Here is a 24,953-nt window from a genome sequence, read left to right on the forward strand (position 1 = left end):
GTTAGAAGATGACAGATAACAAGGACATCAAGTGTCAGATCAATGAACACCACAAGTTAATGGATGACTTAAAGGCTAAAAAAATCAACTTGCAATAAGAGTTCGTTGCTGGGTTGCTAATTGAAAAGCTGCTAGAATTGCCACAAGCAACAACTGAAGCACAAGGAAAAGTAATTGTCACTTGTAGACTTGATTGTGCACATCATCATTGGAAACACAACCCAAAGGGAGATTAAGGCCTCCAAAGCTAAGGAAGTTGCAGCTAAAGCCAATTTGGTACAAGGCAAAACCTAACGTCAACAAAGGTACACTCATAAACCTGATTATAAACCCAAAGCTTCACATCCCACGGTCAAAAAAAGGGTAATTATTTTGTTTGTGAAAAGCCAAGGCATTATATAGCACAATGCATGAAGAAAGCAAAGGGAAAGGACAAACCTTTTAATTCAAGAGTCAACTTGGTCAAAGCAGATGAATCTAATTATATAATTGCTATAGTCATTTCTCAAGCCAATATGGTGCCCAGTGTGAAAGAATGGGTGGTAGACTCAGGTGTTATCATGCATATTTGTGCAAACAGAAATGCCTTTACCACTTATACCCTAATAGAAGAAGGAGACGAGATAACATATTTTGGTGATTCTCGAACTGCTTAAGTTCTTGGCAAAGGGAAAATCCTTCTCAAGCTCACATTTGGCAAGACCCTAGCTCTGAATGATGTTCTACATGTTACCAATATAAGGGCAAACATGGTTTTTATGGCTTTATTAGGCAAGGTTGGGGTGAAAGTATCATTTGAATCTAAAAAGATTGTAATGATAGAAAATAATGTGTTTGTGGGCAAGAGATATTGTAATCAGGGACTTTTTATAGTTAACTTTGTAAATGTTATGAAGAAATTGTTAGTTTTTCTACTTCCATGATTGACTCAATTGATTTGTGGCATAGTAAATTAAAACATGTTAGCATTTCCTACATTAAGAAAATGCAATCACTAAATTTAATTTCTAGTATAAAAAATGGATGCTTTAGAAAATGTGAAATATGTACTGAAACCAAATCAATTAAGAAAACTTGTATTTTAATAAATAGAGAATCTGAATTGTTAAATTTAATTCAAATTATTTTAAGAGATTTGAAACAAACTATGATTAGAGGTGGTAAGAAATATTATATTACATTTATTGATGATTACTCTAGATTTACTAAAGATTATTTACTTAGGCATAAAGATGAAGCTTTTGACATGTTTCTTAGGTATAAAGCTGAGGTTGAAAATCAACTTGTAATACCCCATACTTTGATATGGTGACAAATAAAGTTTGTCGGATGCAAATTGAGGCTAATTATAATGTTTAAACGTGATGGAAGATGAAAGGAGTAGTTTAAGGTAAAATGATCCGCACGCGAGAAAATAATAATAAAATAATAATACTTTATCGAAAGAGAATTTGTGAGATAAAAGGGTGATTCGGTAGTCAATTACGGCATAATAAGGTATTTTGGGTACCAAGGAGACAAGAGAAAATTTTTAGAATAAAATGATATTTTATTAATAAAATAATATTAAAATATTAATATTTAATCGGATGTCGAAATCAGTCATGAAGAAGGATCATATGATTGATCCAAGTGGGGGAGAAGAAATACAAGCAAATATTTGGAGAATGAGCGACAAAAGTAAAATACGTGTGTTTTGCTAAGTCGTGCCAACGCGGATAAGTAAATATTTAAATATTATGTAATACCGCGTTGAAGTGTAATTTTGATATTTTGGTGGTACACGTACAGAGAAAAGAAGATAGATGAAAATTGACATTTTTCGACACATCAAAGGGATCGAATTTAAAATATAAAAGTTGAAGGATTATGTAGAGAAATTAAATGGAAGAGATAAAATAAACAAATAGTAAAAATAATAGTATAAGTGTGTGTATATAAAAAAAAAATAACTAAAGGAAGACTAACATGGGCAGCCGCCCATGTGGTCAATAAAAAGAGTCAAAAAAACTCTTTATTTTATTTGATGGAAGGGGGTCAGCCATGTGGAACAAAGTGGAGTTTAATAAGGGTGTTATAACTTGAAAATTAGCCAAATAAATAATAATTGCTAAATCTACAATGGAGTCAGAATTTGTAACTTTAGAGTTTGTTGGAAATGAGGCAGAGTGGTTAAGAATACTCTTAGCTGATATTTCTCTGGGAATGAAACCAATAACTTTTGTGTCCAAGCATTGTGATTGCCAAGCAATAATAACCATTATAAAGAATAAAACTTTTAATAGTAAAAATAGACACACTCGTTTGAAACATGATATAGTAAAGTGTTGTTCAATTTTTACTCATGCAGGTATACGTATCACAAAGATAATACAGTAACGAGTAGAGTTTCGATTCCACAAAGTTTTGAATTAATTATTACTGTTAACTACTAAAATTGTCACATCTTAATCTTATCTAAAAAATTAAATTTAAAATTATTAAAAAGAAAAAATTAAAATTAATAAACTGAAACTAAAATTAAATAGTAAATTTGTTTTATAAAACTCACTTAACTACCAAACCTAAGATTATGATGTCCCTCAATACTTCATCTGATTATTGTCTCTCTCTCTCTCTCTTAACTTAGTTTAATGGATTAAGTTACTAACCTAGAATCCTAAATTATTTACAAGCCTCTGTCAAGTTTCTCATACAAATACCTTTCACAATTAATTTACTATATATCTATGCAAATTAAATTGAAAAAAGATTCATTAAGTTCGTGATCTAATTTTGGCTATGTATGGTATAGTTGTCTGTCTACCTTATATGCAAATCAAGCCACTTAATAAACTAAGTGCATTTGATCATGCACTATTCTATTCAAGGTCTACCTAAATCTCCTTCGTCAAGGTTTAACCTAAGTTTCCAATTCAATCTAATTGGTGGGCAGGCAACTAGAAGCATTAAGAACAGAATAAAATAAATTATTTAAATCCATAAAACATAAGCAAAATAAAGATAAATAAAGCAAACTACATATTGAGTTCAATCATAATCTTAGATTAATGAATTAGTTTCCCATCAAGTCACACATCATCATTGAATAAAGTTTAAACATTAAAAACAAAACCAAGAAAATAAGAGAATAACAAAAAGATGGAAAAAACCAAGGATTATATTCTTGATTACCAAATCTCCTTGAATCCTTCAAATTCTTCTCAACTTCAATGATTTTGTGGCTTGAATTTTAGCTATCAATCTGGTGTTTCGTTCTCTCCTCAAAGTCTTCCGAAAAGTTATTTTTATAGGTTTTGAAGTTAGGCTAAGTTGGGTGAAGAAATAAGTCAATTCCAATAAGGATTTCTTCATCAAACTACATAGGCCACGACCTCGACTCATTAATAAGCAGAAATCATAATTGCTCTAAAACTGCTACAATATGTCAATTTCAACATAATTTTTGACCATCTTCTATGCCAAACTGGCAAAGTAATGAACATAAAAGTTGTAACTTTTTCTCTTAGCTTTCCAATAGCCTAAAAATCATCTCATTTGGAGCTCTGTAGAGAGAGATATGGTTGAAATACCAAAACATATGTAGTGAAAATCTGCACCTCAAAATTACTCTCCTTCATTCATTAAAATTTTTCTTTCATCAAACACCTACAAAAGTATAAATAAATCAATAACAACCTATATTAATCACATTAACACCAAATTAAGTATAAAATTAACTAAGATTAAATTGACTCACCTAAAATAACTAACTTAAAATAATTTAAATAAGAACTATTAATTTTTATGCATTACTACAAGAATTACACTAAATTACTATCAAAATTAAGTCCAAATAACTTTATATCATAAAGTTACATATAGCAACTACTTAAAGATGGAATTATGTCTATTAATTATGTGAAGTTAGAGCTAAAATTGACCGATCCTTTAACTAAACCGTTGGGAAGAAAATTGGTTAATGATACATCGATAGGAATAGAACTTAAGCCAATTGAGGAAATCAACAAATAATAGTAACCCAACTTATATGATTGGAGATCCCATGAGTTAGATTCATATGGGTAATAACAAGTTATTTGTTGATAAATTAATGTACTATTAAAATTATTGTCCCTTTTATGGTGTGTGAATAGTGTAAAACTATAATACAAAAGAGGTTGAGTTAAACTCTTATAGCATGTTTGGTTGGGGGAATGGCTAAGCCATTCCCCTTTTATTTCCAAAGAATTTTAGTTCCTTTATTTGGTTGAGAAATAGACCAAGGAATAGCCATTCCATAGGAATGGCTATTCTCCAAAATCCTTTAAAACTAAGGAATAGCTAATACCACCCTCCCCTATGGTATTAGCTATTCTATGGTTGAGGAATAAACTCAAAAAATCGTAAAGATAAAAATACTCCTTACAAGTTTGAAAAATTACAACTTTATTTGTATAAAATATTATTTCTCTCTCTCTCTCTCTCTCTCTCTCTCTCTCTCTCTCTCTCTCTCTCTTGATTCCAACTTTTAATAAAATATTAATATTTTTAAAATATTAATATTAAATTATAAATAAATTATTAATATTTAAATTATCAATTATTAATAAAATAAATTATAAATTATTCCTATTTAAAAATAAAATAAATTAAAAATAAATAAGCATAATATCATTTAAATTATATAAAAAATATTAATAATTAAATCATCAATTATTAATATTTTAAATAAACTACCAGTTATTAATATTTAAAAAATAAAATAAAATAAAATAAAAAATTAATAATAATAATATTTAAATTAAATAAAATATTAATGATTAAATTATAAATAAAATATTAATATTTAAATTATCTATTATTAATATTTTAAATAAATAATCAATTATTAATTTTTAAAAATAAAATAAAATAAAATAAAATAATTTATCATAATAATATTTAAATTAAACAAAATATTAATATTTTATAATATAAATAATTAAATTACAAATAAAATATTAATATTTAATTATAAATATTTAAATTACTATAATTATTATTAAATTATAAATAAAATATTAATATTTAATTTATCAATTATTAATATTTTAAAAAATAAAAATTAATCATAATAATATTTAAATTAAATAAATTATTAATATTTACATTATTAATTATTAATATTTTAATTAAATTCTATATTATTAATATTTAAAAAATCTAATAAAAAAATAGGCATATAAATAATAAAGGGTGTTTTTGGCTTTTTGTTTTCTATTCCTTTCTTATTCCAAAATTATTGTTATCAATCAAACACTACAATAAGTCATAATAATTATTTATGTCCTATTCTCTTTGTCATACAAAACTAAATAACAACTATTCTATTTTATTCTCACTTCATTCTATTCCCACATAATAACTATTCTATTCCATTCCTGTCTATTCTGCCAATCAAATGTAACCTTAATGAATTTCATATCCCTTATAAGGAGTGTATTAAACTGCAGTATACACTTGACAGAATCACCTATATAATTATGGAGTGGGGCCGCTCCTATGAGAATTGTACAAGTTCTCAAGAGCACTTATGAATAACCATGTACGCGCATGACTTATTCGTGCAAAACTACATTGAGCAGCAGAAATTGTGGAGGTGCAATGTGATTGATGGAAATCATATCTCACATCAAGAATTTTTTGTTCATAAAAGTTACAAAACTTCACCAAAATTCTATGATTTATGTTTCATTTTCTCTAGAGTTGGTTCATAGCTTAAAAGCACCAGTCACAAAATATTACACTCAAATGAAATTTGATGCAACAAAACTTCCTATAAAACCTTATGAAATATGTAGGGGATTGTTGAAAAAATAGTATATTATAAGGTTTAAACATTCAACATTGCTAATGTACATAAAGATATGATGCTTTAAATTAGAAAACCTATTATGGGCTTATTACAAGGAAGAAAAAAGAAGTGGGCTTGCACGCCCACAAGATTGGGCCAAGCCTTGAGAAAATCTAGATTTCTCCCCTTACACGTGAGTATACACGTGGGCTAGGTGCAAGTGAACTTTTGTACCTTAGCTTTAACTTTTTTTCTTCTTAGCTTTCTCAGCCTTTGATTGAATCAGACTCAAACTCAACCTATATGTCTAAGTTTTCTTAACTTCCCTGATTCGATGCAACGTCTACCTACATGACTAAGTTTTCTTAACTCTCCTAATTTAGTGCAACGTCTACTTACATACTGATTGGGTTTTTTTTTCATAACTCTCCTTATTTGGTGTAACGTTCACTTCATTCTCCTGATTTGGTGCACTGTTCACTTCATTCTCTGCCTATAAATACAGCCTCCTTACCTCAGTCACAACACACACCAACAGTTCTAATTCTCTTATCTTTTTTAAAACTTCTCCGCGTATTTTTTCTATTTTTCTTGCTTTCCCACTAGGTTCTTTTTTCCTCTAAAAAAGTCTTTTTATTGTTCTTACTATCCCTTACTAGTTTGTGCAAGCTAATAAGAAAAGGTCTGTTGAATCTTGAAAAATAACTGCTACAGTCCTTTTACACAAAGGTTCATACTCTAAAAGGGTAAAAATTATCCTAAAAACAGTGAAATCACGCCTCAAACTTCTTTCTATATTCACTTTCTTTATTATTTTTATTTGTTTATTAGTTTTTATAACAATTAACTCAAAAGTTGATTCAAAGCAAAGAGAAAAAAAATTTCACAACCTCCAAAAATAAAACTATTTATGCTACCTGAGGAAATTAATCCCTAGGAAGCTCATATTTTCTGTTAAAAAGGCATTCTTGCCTTCATATCGCTAACCAAATAAACAAAGAACATTAGGTATAATTGATCAAAAAGGAAGAAAATGATGATGCATAAGGAAAAGAAAAGGGAGAAGAAGGGAGGTTTGAATTAGGATGGTTGGTCAGCAAAGGGAGTGAGTGGATTAAGGTAGTTGTGTCGTGAGATGACTACTAGTGAACAAAAAGGGGGCGTCACTAGTTCGGAGGCTAATAGGTTTATGGGCAAAAAGAGCAAGGTGACCAAAAATGAGGAAAAACGAACTGAAAACCTAAAAAAAACAAAGAAGCAGAGAAAACAAAGATTGAAAGAGTAAAAGGAGAAGCAAAATCTATCATAAGGAAAAAACAAAAATATCAAGAAGAGATAAAATGAAAAATAAAATCTTGATTTTTTCAAGAATAGCAAACGTGTCCCAAAGGTTTAATTAGCCTTGTCATGTGGCCAACAAGTAGCCCCTCAATTGTCCCTTCCTTGAGATAACTTTTAATGTATGTAGATTTATTAAAAGTATTATTGAAGTTGGGGTCAAGCTTGAAGAGTTGCTGGCAATTAATTGCTTTGTTTTGTCACCTAGTAAGACCACTATTTTTAGGTAGCTTCTTTTATTCATGTATTTAGAGTTCATGGATAAGTGGTTATTTTTAGTTTGTAAAATTGTACCATGAACTGACAATTAAGTGTAACGAGGTCATCTAAGTCATTATTTTCAGTTTTATTTATCTTTCTTTCATGTATTAAGGGGTAGTTTTCTTTTTCTTGTTTTTAAGGCCGTTAGACACCACTAATGAATGTGTGAGCTTTCTTTACATCTTTAACATGGTATCAGAGCCAATTTAAAAGATCTTAAGGACTGAGAAAGAAAAAAAATCACCAATATTTTTCTTTAAAATCTTCATTCTCAAGCTTTTAAAGTAAAACACCATAACAATGGCTTTCTCAAGCCTTAATATCGTTACTCTGCATGTGTTTACAAAAAGAAAAAAATTTATAGTAGTTGAGCTATGAAAGTGGAGGCATATTTTAGAGCCTTCGATTTATGGAAGGTTGTGAGGGTGGGAGGTGAGCCACCAAAATAAAGACCCAACCCCATAGTAGTGCAAGTAAAGCAATCAGGGAGGAAGTAACAAAAAGATTTAAGGTTCTCTCGTGTATCCACTCAACTATGTTAGATGCTATTTTCATAAGGATAATAACTTATGAATTGCCTAAGGATGTTTGGGATCGCCTAAAAGAGGAGTTTTATGGTAGTGAAAGAACCCATCAAAATCAAGCCTTAAATCTCCATAGAGAGTTCGAGATGTTGAGGATGAACGATGAAAAGAGTATTAAAGAATACTCTAACGCAATTATAAAGTTGGTCAATTAACTCAGATTGCTTGAAAATAATTTAATTGAACACAGTATTGTGAACAAGATTCTAACAAGTCTCCTTGAAAAAATTAAGGTTAAGATATCTTCACTTCAGGACTCTAAAAATATTGCTGAACTGACAATTACTGAGCTTGTGAATGCCTTCCAAGCTCAAGAACAAAGACGAACTATTTGAAATGATGAACATATGGAAGGTGCCTTGATGGTTAAGAGTTGAGACAAAGAAGTGGGCAATAGTTAAAGGAGGAATGACCAAGACAAAGAACATGACGGTGATGGAAACAATGAAAAGCTAAGCCTAAGTTTCAAGCATGCTCGTATTGCAAAAAACAAAATCATACAAAGAAAGTTTGTTGGTTCCATCTTAATATGAAATGTTGATATTGCAATCAAATGAGGCATGTTAAGAAGGTTTGCAAAAGTAAAGGTATATGTAATGAAGAAAAGGCTGCAATCGTTAAGGAGAAAAAAGACTATAATGAGGCGTTGTTCATGATTAAGCTTGTTGAAAAACAGACCTGTAAAGATGCTGTGTAAGCTAACCAAGCTCAACCTTAAAGAGGTTTGTTGAAGTTGAGGTCAAGTTTGAAGAGTAGCTGACAATTAATTTGCTTTGTTTTGTGACCATATTGGCCATTACGCTTAGGTAATTTCTTTTTTTCATATATGGTGTTCATGGATAAATGGATATTTCTAGTTTGTGAAATTGTACCATTAACTTACAGTTAACTATAATGTGGTCATGTAGGCACCATTAACAACACATTCATGTAGTTTTCTTTTTCTTGTATTTATGGGCATTAAGCATCATTAATGAATGTGTAAGCTTTTTCTAAATCTTGAACAAGTATAATATTTAAAATTTTTTTTCAAATTATTTATGTTTTATTACATTTAATCAAATTTTTATATTTTTATTTTATTAAAAAATAATATTTTAAAAAAATTTAAATTATTTATAAAAATTTAAATAAATTTTTAATTTTTTATTACATTTAGTTAAGTTGTTGTATTTTTATTTTAAATTAAATAAATTAAAATATTATTTATTATTTTATATCACGTGATGTTAATATGACATAATGACATGATCACGTTAAATATTTACATTTCACATTAAATTCACATGAATATAAAATTACAAGTGATATTTTAATTTATGATAATTAATTAATTATTAATTATAAAAATTTATTTAATTTAAATTAAAAATATAAAAATTTAGTTATACCGATAACCATAACCTTTTAAAATAGAATAAAATACAAGAATAAAAAACGATGTCAAAGTGAAAGTGAAAAAGAAAAAGAAAAAGATGGGCGCGGCCAAAGGCAAAAGGCAACGAACAAATGACAAGTTGAAGGCCTCCTTCAAACGGAAAAGTCAAAAAGTGGTTTCCTTTCTTAAAAAAAAAAAATAAATAAAAGAAGAAAATTAAGAAAACTGGACAGAAGGAGTACTTAGATTTCATTTCATTCAACACCGTGCCTTCAAATCCTTAATAAACCCAAACCGAATCAGAAACAAACCAAAGAAATTCTGTTTCTTTTTGTTTTTTAATACAAAAAAATTAATTAGTACTAGTAAATAAATATTTTATTAGTAGCCCAAAATAAATAAAAATATTTTAATTGCTAGGTGTATAAATAGATAGGGTGGGAGAGGCAGACGGGGAAAAATCATAAACAAAAGGCGAATAGGCGATAGGCATAGTATTAAGCCTTTTATTTTATTTTTGTTCTTTTTTCGTTGAGCGACGAAGCTTCGATTGTTTTGTTTATGATGCGTCGCTCTGCATCCAAGAAAACGGGTCAACCCAATTCCACCAACCCGATTACTTATTCTCCCTCCGATCTCTTTCGCACCGGTATTTCCCCCTCTCTTCCCCAAAATTTGTTGGAATCGGCTTTTGCTTCTTCTTTTTTTAATTAATTTGAATTCCTTTTTGTTTGTAGTTGTTTCGGAAATTTTGATGTTTACTGGATCGTTCTTATTTAAATTTAAAGTTTCGGTTTATTTTTTTATTCTCTGGTTGATTTGTAAAGTTGTTTCAATTTTGCATAATCATGTTCGTAACTCAAGATTGTGTTTGTAGAAAAGAAAAGAATTATATATATAACTTTGGTGAATTTTGTTGATAACGATGAGCTATCAATAAGAGTTAAGCGAGACAAGATTTGGAAATTGAAGGAGAAAAATTTTTAGATACAATACGGAAAGACAAAGTCTCGTCTTTCAACTTGGAAGAGAACACAGCCTGTCAATCTTAAGGCTAGATAATAGCTTGAGTGCGTTCTTAAGGTAGTTAACTCTTAAAAGCATGTTCGAATATCGTGGTTTTAGTAAGAGAAGTTGAAAATTCGAAGAGAATCCTCGAGCACGAGGCAGCAGCTGAAAGAAGATACGATTAATAGTTCGAACTTCAATCTGTGGTTAGCTGATTTTCTAATTAAGAAAGGAGTAGGAGAGTGTGATTGCTATTTCTTCAAAGGAGTAGGAGACAATTAGTTAGTAATTTTGTTTCAACCAAACCGAGAATTATGGGCAGGTCTCAACGGATATGAAATCTGAATTGGTTTCCAGAGCACTTGTATAAGTCCTACAACAAATTGGATAGCAAAAAAAATGAAAGCTTACTCATTTGAGATCCAAGACTCCAATGAATTGCTAAAAAATGCATTCAAGAATTTCAAAGAGCAAGGAGAAATAGAAAACTCTGTCGTACGGATTCTTTCTCAGAACTGTACAAACTTTCAAGTTTTAAACTTTACTCTGTTAAACCAAGCATGCACCTCCAACCCAAGTTACCAATCATGATAATCCTATTACTTAGTCCACAAGATTCTACGAACCATAGTTCAACTTGCTCTCTGATTAACATGTAATTTACCTAAGCGTACCCTGAAAGGTGACATTAAGCTCCTAATCCTCACATGAAAGTTTAGATGTCATTGTTGAGTACATAGTTAGAATGTTTTAACATTTATTTATTGTTCAAATTTATTAACTAAGCTGTTCTAAGGTTGTCTAACTAATTAGTTGGCACTCTCTGTTTTCGATATTCAGCTTCAAGTAAGGCATCTTCAAAAGAGATGGAACGGATTGACAACCTATTCTATGCTTATGCCAATAGGTCTTCTGGTATGATTGAGTAAGTGCTTACTGGAACATGCAATTCAATATGTGATATTAGTGTTTGCCTTTCTAATTTTGGAGAATTTCATTGGTATTGTATGGATTTTTATTATAATTAATATGTTACATGCAAAGAAATATGACTACCATTTTTCAAATGTTTTGCATTTTAAAAGGTGTAAAGTTCAGTCAATATCATCATATGCCTACAGATTTTATTTTGTTGGTTTATTTAGTAGAACTATTAGAGTGATCAAACCCTATAAAAGTTTTCCCACTTATGATTAATATTGATTTAGGGATCCTAGGCCCAGTCTGAATTATGTGGGTTTTGCTAGTATTCTTGTCCCAAAATTAGTGCTCTAATGGACTTAGCATGCATATAAGCGACAGTTTATATGTTTTTTTAAAAATATCCAACTTTAATTTTCAAAGTATATATTATTAAGTTCAAATTTCAAAAAAAGAAAATTATTAACAGTTTCCATTTATGAAAGATGGTTTCACAATAAACAAGTAACGCATTAGAGCATAACAAGTAATTCTTTCATTTAAGCTTGTGAATATAGGATTCATTTTTTCTAAGAATCAGTGTGATGAAGTTCAGGGGAAAGTTTTCTATAAAGTAGATGGTGCTGGTTTCTGCTTAAGAGAAACTTAGTGAGTAATTTTGCTTGTATCAATTTGAAGAATGATTGGATGATCAGTTACTCCAAAAGCAATTCAAGCTAACTGGTCTTCTGCACTAGCTAAGTCCCCATGTTGCTCGGACTTGGTAGTGAGAGGCTGATATGGGTATATGTCCAGTATGGATACCTTTCATCTTTTCCAAGTTTTCCCTTTGAAGGTCAGAACTCCATACCCATGCCCGGAGATATGTGTCGGACATGGGTACTTTACGACTGAAATGTTAGAGCAACTTAGAATAGAATTGCCCACATAATAATGGAATAAGTTCAGGGAAGAGGTCATGCACAAAAATATTGTTAACTTTACTCTAGAAATCCTTAATACTGTTTTAAGACTCTTACAGAAAGCTAAAATAAAGATGCTGGAAACTGGAATTCAATTTTTGTATAATATAATGTGATGGGCATTAAAAATTAGTGTCGCCATTATAGAAACTAATGTTCTCTTAATTAATTTCAAATATATTCTAATCTTGTGATATATTACTTGAACAGCCCAGAAGGGATTGAAACTCTATGTTCCGATATGGAAGTCGATCACACAGATGTTAGGATCTTGATGCTTGCTTGGTAAGTGTTATATAAACTTGTTCAATAACTCATTTTGTAGCTTTTAGCGTAAGCTTATGTGTTGAAACTACATGTGCATGTGTCAGGAAAATGAGAGCTGAAAAACAAGGATACTTTATCCTGGTAAGAATTTTTGTTGTTGCATCTACGTTTACTTTTATAATTTTAATTTGTGTTATCTATTGAATTTTCATTTGATAAAATTGCTATTAGGTTTCATGTCCTCTCATTATTTTTTTTCTCTGTCATGGTGCAGTCATATGAAATAATCAGTTTCCAATCTCTCATTTAGGTTGGCTTTAGCATGTACTCTCTATGGGGATGCCTGGATTTCTGTTTTTGTAAATTGTTTAGTTAGTTGCCATTCTCTTTTTTCTTGTTTAAAGTTAAAACTCATTTTGATCAGTCTCCAATCTTTGTGATTTGATCTTATGATATTTGAGAGTCATGAAAATATGAGTTTTATAGACAAAAGTTTCTTCTTCTTAATACAGTCATGATCCTCGTTGATAGGATAATAATAGCATAAACATAGGTTGGTAGATGCATATACTGGTTCAGATCCCAAGCTCTCTTTATATATGTGTATATGTATTTGTATGTTTTTGTACATGTTTGTAGTTAGATTATCTGTTGAAAAACGACACTTGAATCTTATTTTTATAGGAGGAATGGCGAAGAGGGCTGAAAGCACTGAGGGCTGACACTGTAAGTAAACTGAGGAAGGCCCTCCCAGAGCTAGAGAAAGAGGTAGAAAATTCTAAGCTGCTTGATATCTGAAAGCAGATTTCATATGTATGATAATTATGGTGGAAAGTCTGTAAAGGTGCTGATGTTCTCTTTTCATATTAAATAGATCAGGAGGCCATCAAACTTTGTGGATTTCTATTCCTATTCATTCCGCTATTGCCTGACAGGTATTATGATAATATTCTGGCTTGTATTTTGAATGTATAAATATTGTCTCTTTTTTTCTGTTTGTGCTCGTACTTACTTTCTCGAATTTACTACTGCAGAGGAGAAACAAAAGAGTATAGATATAGAGAGCATATGTCAATTGCTGGATCTCGTTTTAGGATCCCAATTCCGTGCGCAGGTTGACTATTTTATTGACTATTTGAAGGTGGGTTGCTACAGTTATTGTACCTGACTTCAGAGATTGCAACTGTTTATACACGTACATCTTCATCTTTTGTTTTGGGGAATGAATTCATTTCAGTTTTAGCTGCTAGTATTCTATAATATATTTGTTCAAAAATTCTATCTAGTCTTTTTCAGCTTGGATCGCATTGTTATACTGATGGACTCTTCAAAATTTTCTGTGAAAAAGTAGGGTTAATTTTCTGACTTAAATGTTTAATCTTTTAGCTCAAAGGTTGTAGAAATGAATCTAACAACTTGATAGGCTAGATTACAGAGTTGCCCAGTTATAATGTGATGCTATATATTTAACACTGATGCTTCTATTTAAACCTTAAAAAAGTGGAGAAAATATCCCTCATACCATGTTCATGTTGTTAATGCAGATTCAGAGTGATTATAAGGTCATAAACATGGATCAATGGATGGGCTTTTTTCGGTTCTGCAATGAGGTACGCCACCATTTATCACTTTTTTTGGAATTTGCTATTGTGTTCTGCAAGTTTAGATGCTCCGTTATAAATAGTGTCAGGGAATAATTCTGTGCATTTCATAAGATGTGCTCACACAGAAATCACTTTTAGGAAAACCAAAAATTCTGCAGTGACTTAGAGAATTATACTAAAATCTTTTAAATAATCTACTTCTTAATGAAGGGGTAACCGAGAATGTGATGCCATACTCACTGCTTCCGTATTTGAAGACATCATAGCAATTGAGTTGTGTTTGGCAGAATCCTCATGGCACTGAAGGGATGCACTCACTTCCTGCTGGTTGTGTGTTGTAATTGACCCCTTTGTCATGAGAGTTTTATCAGTCTCTTTTCTGTTCTTTCCAGTGCCTTTCATCTGTTCTGATTATTTATTTTTCATTGATGAAAGTATGCGTATTTTTGGGCTTGAAGTGATTTTTAAACCACTTGGTGTACTTTTTCTTTAGTGGTTAAAATCACCAGTTCTTGGAAATATGGAATGACAACACAAAGGATTTTTGCTTTGGCTTAAAATTTGGGACAAAATATAGTTAGTAGGAATACTTTTTCTTTAGTAGTTAAAATTACCAGTTCTTGGAAATATGGAATGACAACACAGGATTTTTGCTTTGGTATAAAAATTGGGACATAATATAATTAGTAGGAATGGATTGATCTTTTCAGTTCTATAAATTAAGGGTCATGCAAATTACAATTCAATTGTCAATTTAGATAATACAGTAACCTGTTTGTAGGGTAAAATACACTAATACCTTTAAGTTTTAGCCATAATTCTACGCAGGTCTATTAATTTTTGAAATGTATAGTTCTCCCAAAAAGAATATCTTCCGCTGAACTTATAAGTGTAGCTGTTAGTCAACCGTTAGTGTTTCCATTAATTTGATGACGTGTCAATATTGAAAGGATAATTTTACCCTTCATTAATTTTAAATATTACTAAATTATAATTTTTCAAAAAAAAAAAAAACTTTATCCTACCTCCTGCTGGTCAGTCACCCCATGGCTGGATCTGGCGCTAGAGCACCGATCTGGTGCTCCATTGGGGTGGCTGGTTAGGGTAAGGAAGCATTGCCAGCCGGCCTGAAAGAAAGGAAAAGAGTGAAAAAAGAAGGGCATTTTAGACATTAACACCATTTACACATTTGGGGCGGAGTGTTCATTTTGAAAACTACTGGACCCACATGTAATTATGGCCAATAGGGGACCTGTGTATCTTACTCTTTTTTTATCATATGGAAAGATAGCGGAGAAGAAAAAAAAAGAATATAATGTTGTAGTTCTAATGAAAATTTCTCATGCATTGTGTACACTCAATTGCTACTTGCATCCTTGCACATTGTTTGGCGTAATAACCCATTCTATCAGCCATTTGTCTTGTTGGGGATCCACCTTATTTTAATTATTGAGCAAGTGCTCACCTTTTTTTCTTTTTTGATATTTAACAGATAAGTTTCCCAGACCTTAATAATTATAATCCAGACCTCGCTTGGCCATTGGTCCTGGACAATTTTGTAGAATGGATGCAGGCGAAGCAAAGCTAAAACTTATGTGGTTTGGTCAACTTGATTCTCAGCTGTAAACACCATCTTTATCAAAGCAGGTGATTTTTAAAGTTTAAACCCTGCTCCTTTTCTTTGTTCCCTATTTCTAGAGCCTTTGATTTGGGCATAAGTTTGTCAACTTGAAAAATTGTCAGAGCGTGTCATTCTTTAATAAAATTTCATTGTGAATAATCTGATGTCAGGAATGTTGGAAGTACGGAACCAAGCTTCTCCAGCTGCCTTTTATATCTTTTTTACTTCAAAACATGATAGTCGTCGTCAAAACTTTCCTTCCAAAATTACTTCTTCATGTTGCAAATATGCTGGAGACTGTCTCAATATATTTGAAGTGTATTTCTATTGTAGCTTCCATCATTAGTACTTCTAAACTGTGCCCAACTAGATTTATTTTAATAATTTGTCTTCATCTTGGAAGCAGTTGGATTGTGATGTTATATGATGAACAAAATTATTTATCAGATTACAGAGATGTTACGTTTGGCCTGTTTTATTCTTCTTTATATATATATATATATATATTCAGCCATTTTTTTTCGAGAAGGTATTGTTTTTCGTTCAAATTTTCATTTTTTTCTTTCATTGAATGTATATGGGGTAGGAGACTGTTGAGAAAATAACAGCAACCTAATACATGACACAATCTCCCCACAACTGGTACCCCTGTCTCACCAGTCAGTCGTGACAGGTATTGGCTTCATTCTAAGCATGTGTGAGCTAATGATGCTAAGCACCAACCCTTGGGGATGATCCTGCTAGGGATGGATTATGTCGACATTTTTCTCTTCATCATATCATCCTCTTAACTGTGAGTCGATTTCATTAACCAAATTGGAATAATTCTTCCATTTAGCCCTGTAATTTGTAAAGACCATCCCCATTTTCTAAAACACTGCAATTTATGTGCACGTACCAGTTGGGCAGTCATCAGGAGCCAGCATTTTTAGCTACAAATAACTTTCTTAGGGCACCACCTAGCAATCTGGTTGTTGGGCATTAGGTTTGGTAAGTGTCAGCTTTTTTGAGGGAAATGTAGCTTTCTGATGTAGCCATTATGCTATCTCAAATGGTTGTGATTCCCTTTTATTTATTAGCTCTGTCAATTCTTTCAATGAAACATGTCTGAAAGAAACAGCTCTGTCTCGCTTTGTGCTAGATAGTTACCAATCACTGCTACGTGTAATGTTTGTGAAAAGGGCCTAGGATTTGTCATGGATAATCAAATTTTAGGTAACCCTTTGGAGCATATGATTTGTATTTAACCAATATGCAAAAAACATAATACCTAACTTGGATGCTTTTCCTTGTGGCCTTATGTCTGCATGTATCCATTACCTTTTAAGGCAGGTATGGTCATCCCGGTAGGACTAAACTTTCATGGTCTACCCCTGTGCTGGAAAGTTTGCCATTTACTCGCTTCTGATTGAGTGCTTGATGTTTAACGAGAAGACATGGACATTTGTTGTGGAGCATTTGGATGGTCAGCTAACAATCAAGCAGAAACCAGGCTATGAAAACAGTAGGTCATCAGCTCCAATGCATGTTCTGGCCATTTGTGAGGAGGTTCTATATATGCTATAAAGGCTTTTCCTTCTTAATGGCCAAACGAGGGAATCAATTTTTGTATGGAGTTTGAGCCCAAATTGTTATCTGTTTGCTTGTTCTTGTAGTTTTGCTGAGATATGTTTGATCTTTGGCTTTCTTGGAGCGTAATCTTGTTTTAGTGCTCAAGTAAAAGAGTAGGTATAATAATAATGTTATAAATAAGTTGAAGTAAAAGGGTTATGTCCATCAACTATGCAATGTGATCAAAGCCCAAAAGCCAACACTCAAGGGAATGGGCAAATTATGTTGCCAAATTCATAATTGACATTTTACAATATGATTCTGAAAACCTTTTAATCTGTGGCGGAAATTTGGGGGGGGGGGGGGGGGGGGGGGGGGGGGGGTTATTGAGGGTTTTCTCTCCTTTCAAAAATTTTAAAGCTTCATAATATATATTTTTTAATTATATAATTTTATCTTTGCAATCTTTTTTTGTTCGATGCGAGGTCTATAATAATTAATTTTAATAGACTTAATGACTAAAGTAAAACGTATTTGCAATAGAATTATTTCTCAAATCTCCCACTGTCTCAAAGACTTCGTGATCAACCCATTCTCTTATTCGTTCCTTCAAATGCAAAATTCTGATTCCGTTACTGTGTTTAATGATGTTCCGCCAACAAATTTTCTCCTTTCTCCTTAAGGAAAAACGTTGCTTCCTGACAAAAACTTACTGATCTAGCGAAAGCACCAAGGGCAAAAGAATAAAGAAATCACTGCACCCTTGATGAGGAAGAAGTCAATGATTCCCAAAGTAGAAGGTGGGATACATGTTTGAGGGAACCTAAAGATTGGTAAAGATAACTTATGCTTTGGGGAAAAGTTAAAGAGAAGAACCAACAGCTGTGAGAAAAGCAAAAGAAAATTAAGAAAGTGCCTTTGTCAATTGTCATCGATGAGTCATAAACTGTTTGCTTTCAATTTTGAGCAGTATCCAGAGAAAGCTAAGTTCTGCATATCAAATCAAAAAGGAGAAAAGATGAAGTGACAGCAATAGATCGATGTTGACATAGATGCTCCCCACCCGCCCTTCTTTTTGCCCATTAAACATGGAGCATTGCAGCTAATAATTGAACAACAGAGTCGACCCAAAGTGGATAACACATCAAATCACATTTCCTAAGAGATAACAAGATATGTGGGAGGACTATGATCCTTGCGCAAGGTGCATAGCTTATAGACTTATCGATATATAAATTTTGATTAGAGATAATAATGACTTGGTCGATTCATGACTAGTTCAAATTACATTGTTTTGCAAATGTGAAAGGAAGGGGGTTATAGGCCTAATGAACATCCCCATGCTTCCAAGGCAATTCAAATGGTAAAGGGAACAACATTTTCTGGCTACAGGAGGAGGAGATCAAGTTGTGATGATATTTGCAGACACAAAACATCACTTTCCCCAAAAAATTGATAACATACACATGTACAGATATATCATGCCTGCAAAGATTTCTCAAGACAACCGTTAGCATCATAAAAATCACAAGAAAAGAATGCAAAAAAAATCAATGATTTGCTTTGCTTTGCTTTTTTTTTTCTTTCTTTTGGGGGCTCCTCTTGTGAGCATTTGATTCAATTACACTGCCCAATTTTTTATCATCAAGATGATGAAGGTCCAAGAATCAAAGGTGAAGATGGAGGCAGCGAACGTCTGCTTCTGCTTCTACCGCGAGTTTGAGTGATGGAAGGCGATGAATTTGAAGATGAAGAAGAATTTGAAGAAGATGTGAATCTGTTAGAGCTGCTTGTCAGTTTCTTCTTCTCTGCTTCACAAGGCTTGTCTTCAATTCTATGATGCCGGACTTTGGTTGCATTTAAGGTCACCGGAAGAACACAGTTGCAGAAGAAGCCTACAATGAACAACAGATGAGAACAATTCCACGTTATCCTAAAAACAAATGTCTTTAAAAAACCAACTGAATCAAACAAAACTTTGGAAACTTGCTTTGTTTCTTCAAAAGAATTTAAGTTCCAACCAGCAGATTTATCATTTTAATGAACTGAACTAAAGCATTGACTCTTATTCTTTCATTGTTGGCACTCTCAACGACTATCTTTGACACCCAGAAAAGAAAAGAACAAATCAAATGCCAGCTGGTAAGCTGACCTTATAACAGCAAAATCTAACTAAGGAACCCATTTTCACATAAATAAAAAACCAATGTTCTTACCAATTCTAGCAAGCCGATTAACCCAACTCGGGATTGGATTCCCAGTCAATCTGACACAAGCATCATTGCAGAAATGGTTACAATTCTTGGTGATTAAATTGTAGGCATTCCCTTTGTACTCCTCTGCTAGATCCTCCATTACTCCCCTCACATCTGCAGGCCCCAAATCTGTTTTTCCAATCAAAATTGATTTCCTAAACGTGAACCCATCACATTGTTTAGGTTCTGCTTCAAATATTCCCGTCGTTGGATACTCATGAGCTCCAAACGCATATTCAACCCCATGAACTGCCCCACAAAAGGAAAAACAAATAAAAAACCCATAACTTCAGCAGATAGCAGAAAGAAAAAGGAAATAAAACCAAACTACCCAAACTCATTTTCGTCAAGCTCACTTCAGCTACGCTTTCCTGTTTTCCCATGGATCTAACAACAATTTTTAAACTTTAAACCAATCTATAAACCAACTTACTCTCTTAAAACATCAATGAAACACCAAACCCAGATTTTCAAAACACTCAATTAAGCACCAGTTTCAGAGATTTAGTACACCAAACCTTTGAACTAGTTAGGCCAACCCCAACAACAGATCTAACTGTCCCAAGCACAAGAAGTAGAAAACATATAAACAATGTAAGAAAGTTGATAGTACTAACCTTGAACACCAGAATGATACACCCCAAGTCCAAACCAATATGCATAGCCATTAATTGGTGTTAGATCATACACATTGAGATACACTGGTACTGATCCTGTCTCCTCACAACTCGAATTTTTGCGACACAACATTTCTTTCTTCCTTTCGTTTTTTGCCAGAACTTAAGCTTTTTTTTTTTTTTCTTTTCTAAATGTGACGAAAATGATAGTCGCGTCTCCTTCAGCAATCAATTCATTCGTTAATGAATAAGATTGCTAACAGAACATAAATGACAACAATAATAATAATAATAACAATATTAAAATTATTTATATTAAAATTATAAATATAAGGTTTTTGAATTTTTTTAAAAAATTTGAAAATCTGGTAAAGAGAATGAGAATCTTCTGAGTATGGGCAACCATCGGCGGCAGATAGTGCTACACCGGAATTTTTTTTTATTTTAATTTTACACTAAGGTTTAATATATATAAATAAAATCCGAGTCTTTCAATAATAAGGCTTAGAGTTTGAGGAAAATTACGAGGGTTGCCATTGTGAGCTAATTGGAAAGTAAGTTAGGAGTCATTATGATACATTGTGGGGTATCATATTATATTTATGATTTAGTGAGTTTTTTTTTTTTGTGTTGAATTATTCTATATTTTTTAAAAATAAGAAAAAGGAATGACATTTATGATTTTTATTTTTAGGTGCACAGATGGAAAGTTGGGACCACCTAGATGAGATAATATTGATTATGTATTTAATTAACATATGAATGCTCTTAATTGCCCTCTTACTTTATTTTTTTAATGTTCTTTTTTGTTAACAAAATATGATTTTTTTTGAAGGGGAGCATTTAGGGATTGACTCAATTTGGTTTGTCTCAAACGAGATTGAACGGTTTTTATCGATGTTAATCATGAATGCGTCAATTCTGTAAAATGTAACAATTTATCTCTAAAGATACATACATTTTGCCTAATATCAAATTTCCACTTGCATTTTATTGATTATTGGGGGTCTTTTGGGTCTTTATCGTGTATAATTGATAAGCTACAAAGTCAAATGTGGAGGGTTAGAATGATTTTGTCCCAAGACCAGAGGCAGTTAAGAGTCAAGTGAATAGCAGGCATTTCATGATGTTGACTTTGTTGCACTTTTATTCTTTATAATTTCACTCATTGCACTTATCATGAACGCACAACTAAACTTTACTTAATTTATCTGGAGATTATTAATTATTTATAATTAATAAAAATAATTAAACCCTTAAATAATGCATCACAATTTTCTCACTAAGATTGCAAGGAACCATTCTGATAGGGTAACAGACATTCAACCATTGGCATTGGTATTAAGTGTATCACTGGCAAAAGAAAAGTCTTATTAGTCTTGGATAGACCAACTAATATTAAATTTTTTAGGACATCTGCATTTCACATTCCTATTAAAATAGAGTTTCCATCATGGCTATGCTTTTAAATTAAAAGAAAACAAATATTTAACTCTATATATATATATAATTATTAAACAAAGTTGTCATTAATATTATCTTGATCTATACCAATTTGCTGTCCAAAGGGTTTTGGGTTAATAAACTCATATTTTGACCATTTTCTCAATATACCAGTTAAATTAATTTTTCAAATTACAAAAAAAAAAAAAGAGACTTGAAAATGGTTGAGTTTAAGACTTATCATTATAATTTTAAATTCATATAATATTTCCGCAGACATTTTTATGGATTTGGGAGTTTAATATTCTATGTACAATAAAAATTTGAGATCCTATTCATAATAAACAATTATCTAAAAGCTAGGCTTTGATAATTTTGGATATCATCCGTTAATAAAAACAAGAAAATAATACGGTGTTAAAGGGGTTTTGATTTAAGATTGTTGTGTTTTATGTATTAATCATGTCGATATGTTTAAGAGATAACATTTGTATGTTTATAGGTGTTAGGAAATTTGAATACCCATTTAAGATCCATTTAATCAGTTTAATTAATCTGATTGTCTTGTTGACCCATGCAATTTGACTCATGTAACCCGTTTATGAACCAGTTTAATACAAATTTAATTAGATTAACCATATTAATTCTGTTTAATTAAGTTATGAATCATATTGTGACATAAAAAATTTAATCTGATTGTTTAATAAACATGTTTTTTATAATGTAATATCTTGTAACAAATTCAACAAATATTTATATACCTCTTTAGATTCTTGATACCTTTAATTAATCGTATTATGTTTATATTTATTTATATAATTATTAATATCTTATATATAACATGATATTATTAAAATACAAACACAAATTTAATTTCAAATCTACCAAAAACTTATATCTATAAAAATCAACTTGAGTCTTTGTTGTTCTCCAGTATAAGAAATCACACTTCATGTGTGGTAAGATTTATTGCCTCGAGATGATGCCTCTAAACAGTTCCAACTATAATTAATTTTTAACTCAACAAACTCATATTCAAGCATTTAAAAAGTAGTTTCAATAATAAATATACATAAATATTTTAAAAAGTTGAATTTAAATTTTTCTTTTTTTGAAATTAAAAAAAAAACAAATTTATTTTAACCTAAAGATGTAAATGGGTTGCTATTATATAGATATTCAAATGTATCCGACCCCATAATATAGAGTTCAAGTACCCTATATTTAGTTATGAGGCAGATTCAGGTAATACTTCTAATACCTGATTCGGATGCAGGTAGGTTTAAGAAATTTATAACTTATGAGATTCAGTTTGGATAAGATTTTATGATTTTATTTGGATTTTAATAAAATTTGGGTACCTTCTTGATTAAAGTTAAGATACCTCAAAACAAGCAGATCCTACCTGTTTACATCCATATTTTAATCCTTTAATATGTACCCTTAGCGATTCAACTAACTATTTAACAAATTTTGCTGAAAAAGTTAAAAAAATTCTCAAAGCCCACAATTACGTGTTGCTTTAAATATTGGAATTGGGAATTCTCTCTCACTAGAATGTTGCAAAAAGTGATTGATTTTCTGTTTTTATGTGCTACTTTAATCCAAATTTAATCATGAAAGGAGCATAAAATGCCAAAACCAAAGCTGTTTTAGAGGTTTTAGGAGATTTGTGCAATTGAAAAATATAGGGTAATTGTGGTTTTAGGTGAAAATGCCAAAGGCCCCATTGGGATTGAGTTTCTTGGGACATGAATACATATATCCCATTCGATTCTGATTTCTCATGCATGTTCATAGACCCTACTTATCAATTTAAATCCACAAAAATGACACTAATTAATTATTCAATTTAAATAGGATTACACATTCTCAATGAAGGAAATTTCTTTTGTCTTTTTCAGTTGATACATTGCATCATGTGGTTGGCCTTTTTATTACTTGCTTGTTGTTTCACAACCAAAAAAATTAAATATATATATGTTTGGAGACAAAAGGAAATAATATTTTTGAAAGATTATATACAAAATATGTAATTTTTTAAGATGACAAGATGTACAATTTTACTTTTTTTTTTTATGAGGTTACATTCACAATTAGGATTACAATTACAACGAAATAAAATGCAACCAAAAAAAATTAGAAAAAGTGCATTTGGAGACAAAAGTAAATAATATTTTTGCAAGATTATATATAAAATATATGTATATTTCTTGATTGACAAATGCATGATTATAGTGTTTTTTTACGAGGTTACGTTGAATCATTTATAAATAGAAATTACAATTATAATAAAATAACTGTATCGTATATAAAAACTCAAGGATCAAATTAAACAAACTAAGAAACCAACATAATATTAATTTTGGAACTTGAATTTGAAATTTAAAAGTTTTGGAGTCTCTTCTTTGTCAATAAGATGATTCTATTTTTTTATATCAATTAATTATGTTATATTAGTGTAAACTTATTTAATTATCTATTTGTAATCAATTAAAAATTTTATTATGGGTGTTTATGATAACTTTTTAAAAAGCAAATAACAAAAACTATTGATCAAACAAAGCCTTAATTTCACATCAAATATAGTAATAGGATCGAACCTTATTACTATATTAAATAAAAAAAAGTACAATAACAGTTGTGGAATTCTTACTGTTTTCTCTTCATTATTTTGACATGCAGTACATGGGGCAGGGGGTATAATGTATTTTAATAGAGCATCAAATTAAGAAGATAAAGCCTCTTAAGAAGTAAAAATATTTCCATAAAAGGGTAAGAATGTGATGATTTCATATAATAAATGAACTGAATTTTCAAAGGAGTTGAAAATAGATTTGTGAAAATGGCAGACTGCTTCTAATTTTGGGTTGGTAGGTACGTTGGTAGCCAAACTTGGACCCAAGCTATGAATGGTCGAGCCATGCAATCAAATGGGTCCATAAAAAGTAAGTCTCTTTTTCTTTTGTTTGTCCTGCAAATGCTTTCAACCACTAAGAAAAGGTCTAATTTTCTTCATTCTTTCCTTGATTCGAGATTCTTTTGCCTTTTCTTGCCACCACCTAATTCCAATTAGAATTCTAAAGACGAGTCTTTTACCATATATAGGCTCACCCAATAGTATTTTACCATCTCAGCCTTTTGTCCAACTCCTAATTGACTAAGCAAATAAGGGAGAGATTTCATCAACAACCTTGAGCAACTCTTAAAGAGTAAAAACCTTAAATTCTCATTTGTATTTTTTTCTATAATTTTACGTCAAGTATTCAATTTTATGTTATCAATTAAAAATTTTAATTTTAAAATCTAAATCTTAAATCTTAAATAT

The 24,953-nt window shown here is 31.1% G+C and overlaps 2 protein-coding genes across 3 annotated transcripts; one reads left to right on the forward strand and one right to left on the reverse strand.

The window, feature by feature from the left end:
- Positions 1-9,637: 9,637 nt before the first annotated feature.
- On the forward strand, positions 9,638-16,230 carry LOC18595403 (defective in cullin neddylation protein (DUF298)). Of its 2 annotated transcripts, XM_007023325.3 has the most exons (10): positions 9,638-10,025; positions 11,225-11,309; positions 12,478-12,552; positions 12,639-12,675; positions 13,219-13,302; positions 13,409-13,469; positions 13,569-13,675; positions 14,079-14,144; positions 15,631-15,785; positions 15,930-16,230. In XM_007023325.3, exons 1-9 carry the CDS (start codon positions 9,938-9,940, stop codon positions 15,724-15,726), a joined length of 699 nt encoding a protein of 232 aa, XP_007023387.1. In that variant the 5' UTR covers positions 9,638-9,937; the 3' UTR covers positions 15,727-15,785; positions 15,930-16,230. The 2 variants fall into 2 exon arrangements, with proteins under 2 accessions (XP_007023387.1, XP_017979326.1); XM_018123837.2 differs by lacking the exons at positions 15,631-15,785; positions 15,930-16,230 and adding an exon at positions 14,349-15,281.
- A 2,355-nt stretch (positions 16,231-18,585) lies between these two features.
- LOC18595404 (PPPDE putative thiol peptidase family protein) lies at positions 18,586-20,576 on the reverse strand. Its single transcript, XM_018122633.2, has 3 exons — positions 20,183-20,576; positions 19,527-19,814; positions 18,586-19,205 (listed from the first exon to the last, which is right to left on the reverse strand). The coding sequence occupies exons 1-3, from the start codon at positions 20,313-20,315 to the stop codon at positions 18,955-18,957; spliced, it is 672 nt and encodes a 223-aa protein (XP_017978122.1). The 5' UTR covers positions 20,316-20,576; the 3' UTR covers positions 18,586-18,954.
- Between the last annotated feature and the right edge of the window lie 4,377 nt (positions 20,577-24,953).

Source organism: Theobroma cacao, chromosome 6, assembly GCF_053813885.1.
Source record: "Theobroma cacao isolate CCN51 chromosome 6, ASM5381388v1, whole genome shotgun sequence".
Taxonomy (NCBI): Eukaryota; Viridiplantae; Streptophyta; class Magnoliopsida; order Malvales; family Malvaceae; genus Theobroma; species Theobroma cacao.

Bases quoted from the DNA above. Each gene is read 5' to 3' on its own strand.
- LOC18595403 (XM_007023325.3), top strand. From the start codon at position 9,938: ATGATGCGTCGCTCTGCATCCAAGAAAACGGGTCAACCCAATTCCACC. The intron at 11,310-12,477 runs GTAAGTGCTTAC...TTACTTGAACAG, and splicing joins AGGTCTTCTGGTATGATTGA to CCCAGAAGGGATTGAAACTC. The intron at 14,145-15,630 runs GTACGCCACCAT...GATATTTAACAG, and splicing joins TTTTTCGGTTCTGCAATGAG to ATAAGTTTCCCAGACCTTAA.
- LOC18595404 (XM_018122633.2), bottom strand. From the start codon at position 20,315: ATGTTGTGTCGCAAAAATTCGAGTTGTGAGGAGACAGGATCAGTACCA. The intron at 19,815-20,182 runs GTTAGTACTATC...TTTGTGGGGCAG, and splicing joins GTATCATTCTGGTGTTCAAG to TTCATGGGGTTGAATATGCG. The intron at 19,206-19,526 runs GTAAGAACATTG...TGTTCATTGTAG, and splicing joins TAATCGGCTTGCTAGAATTG to GCTTCTTCTGCAACTGTGTT.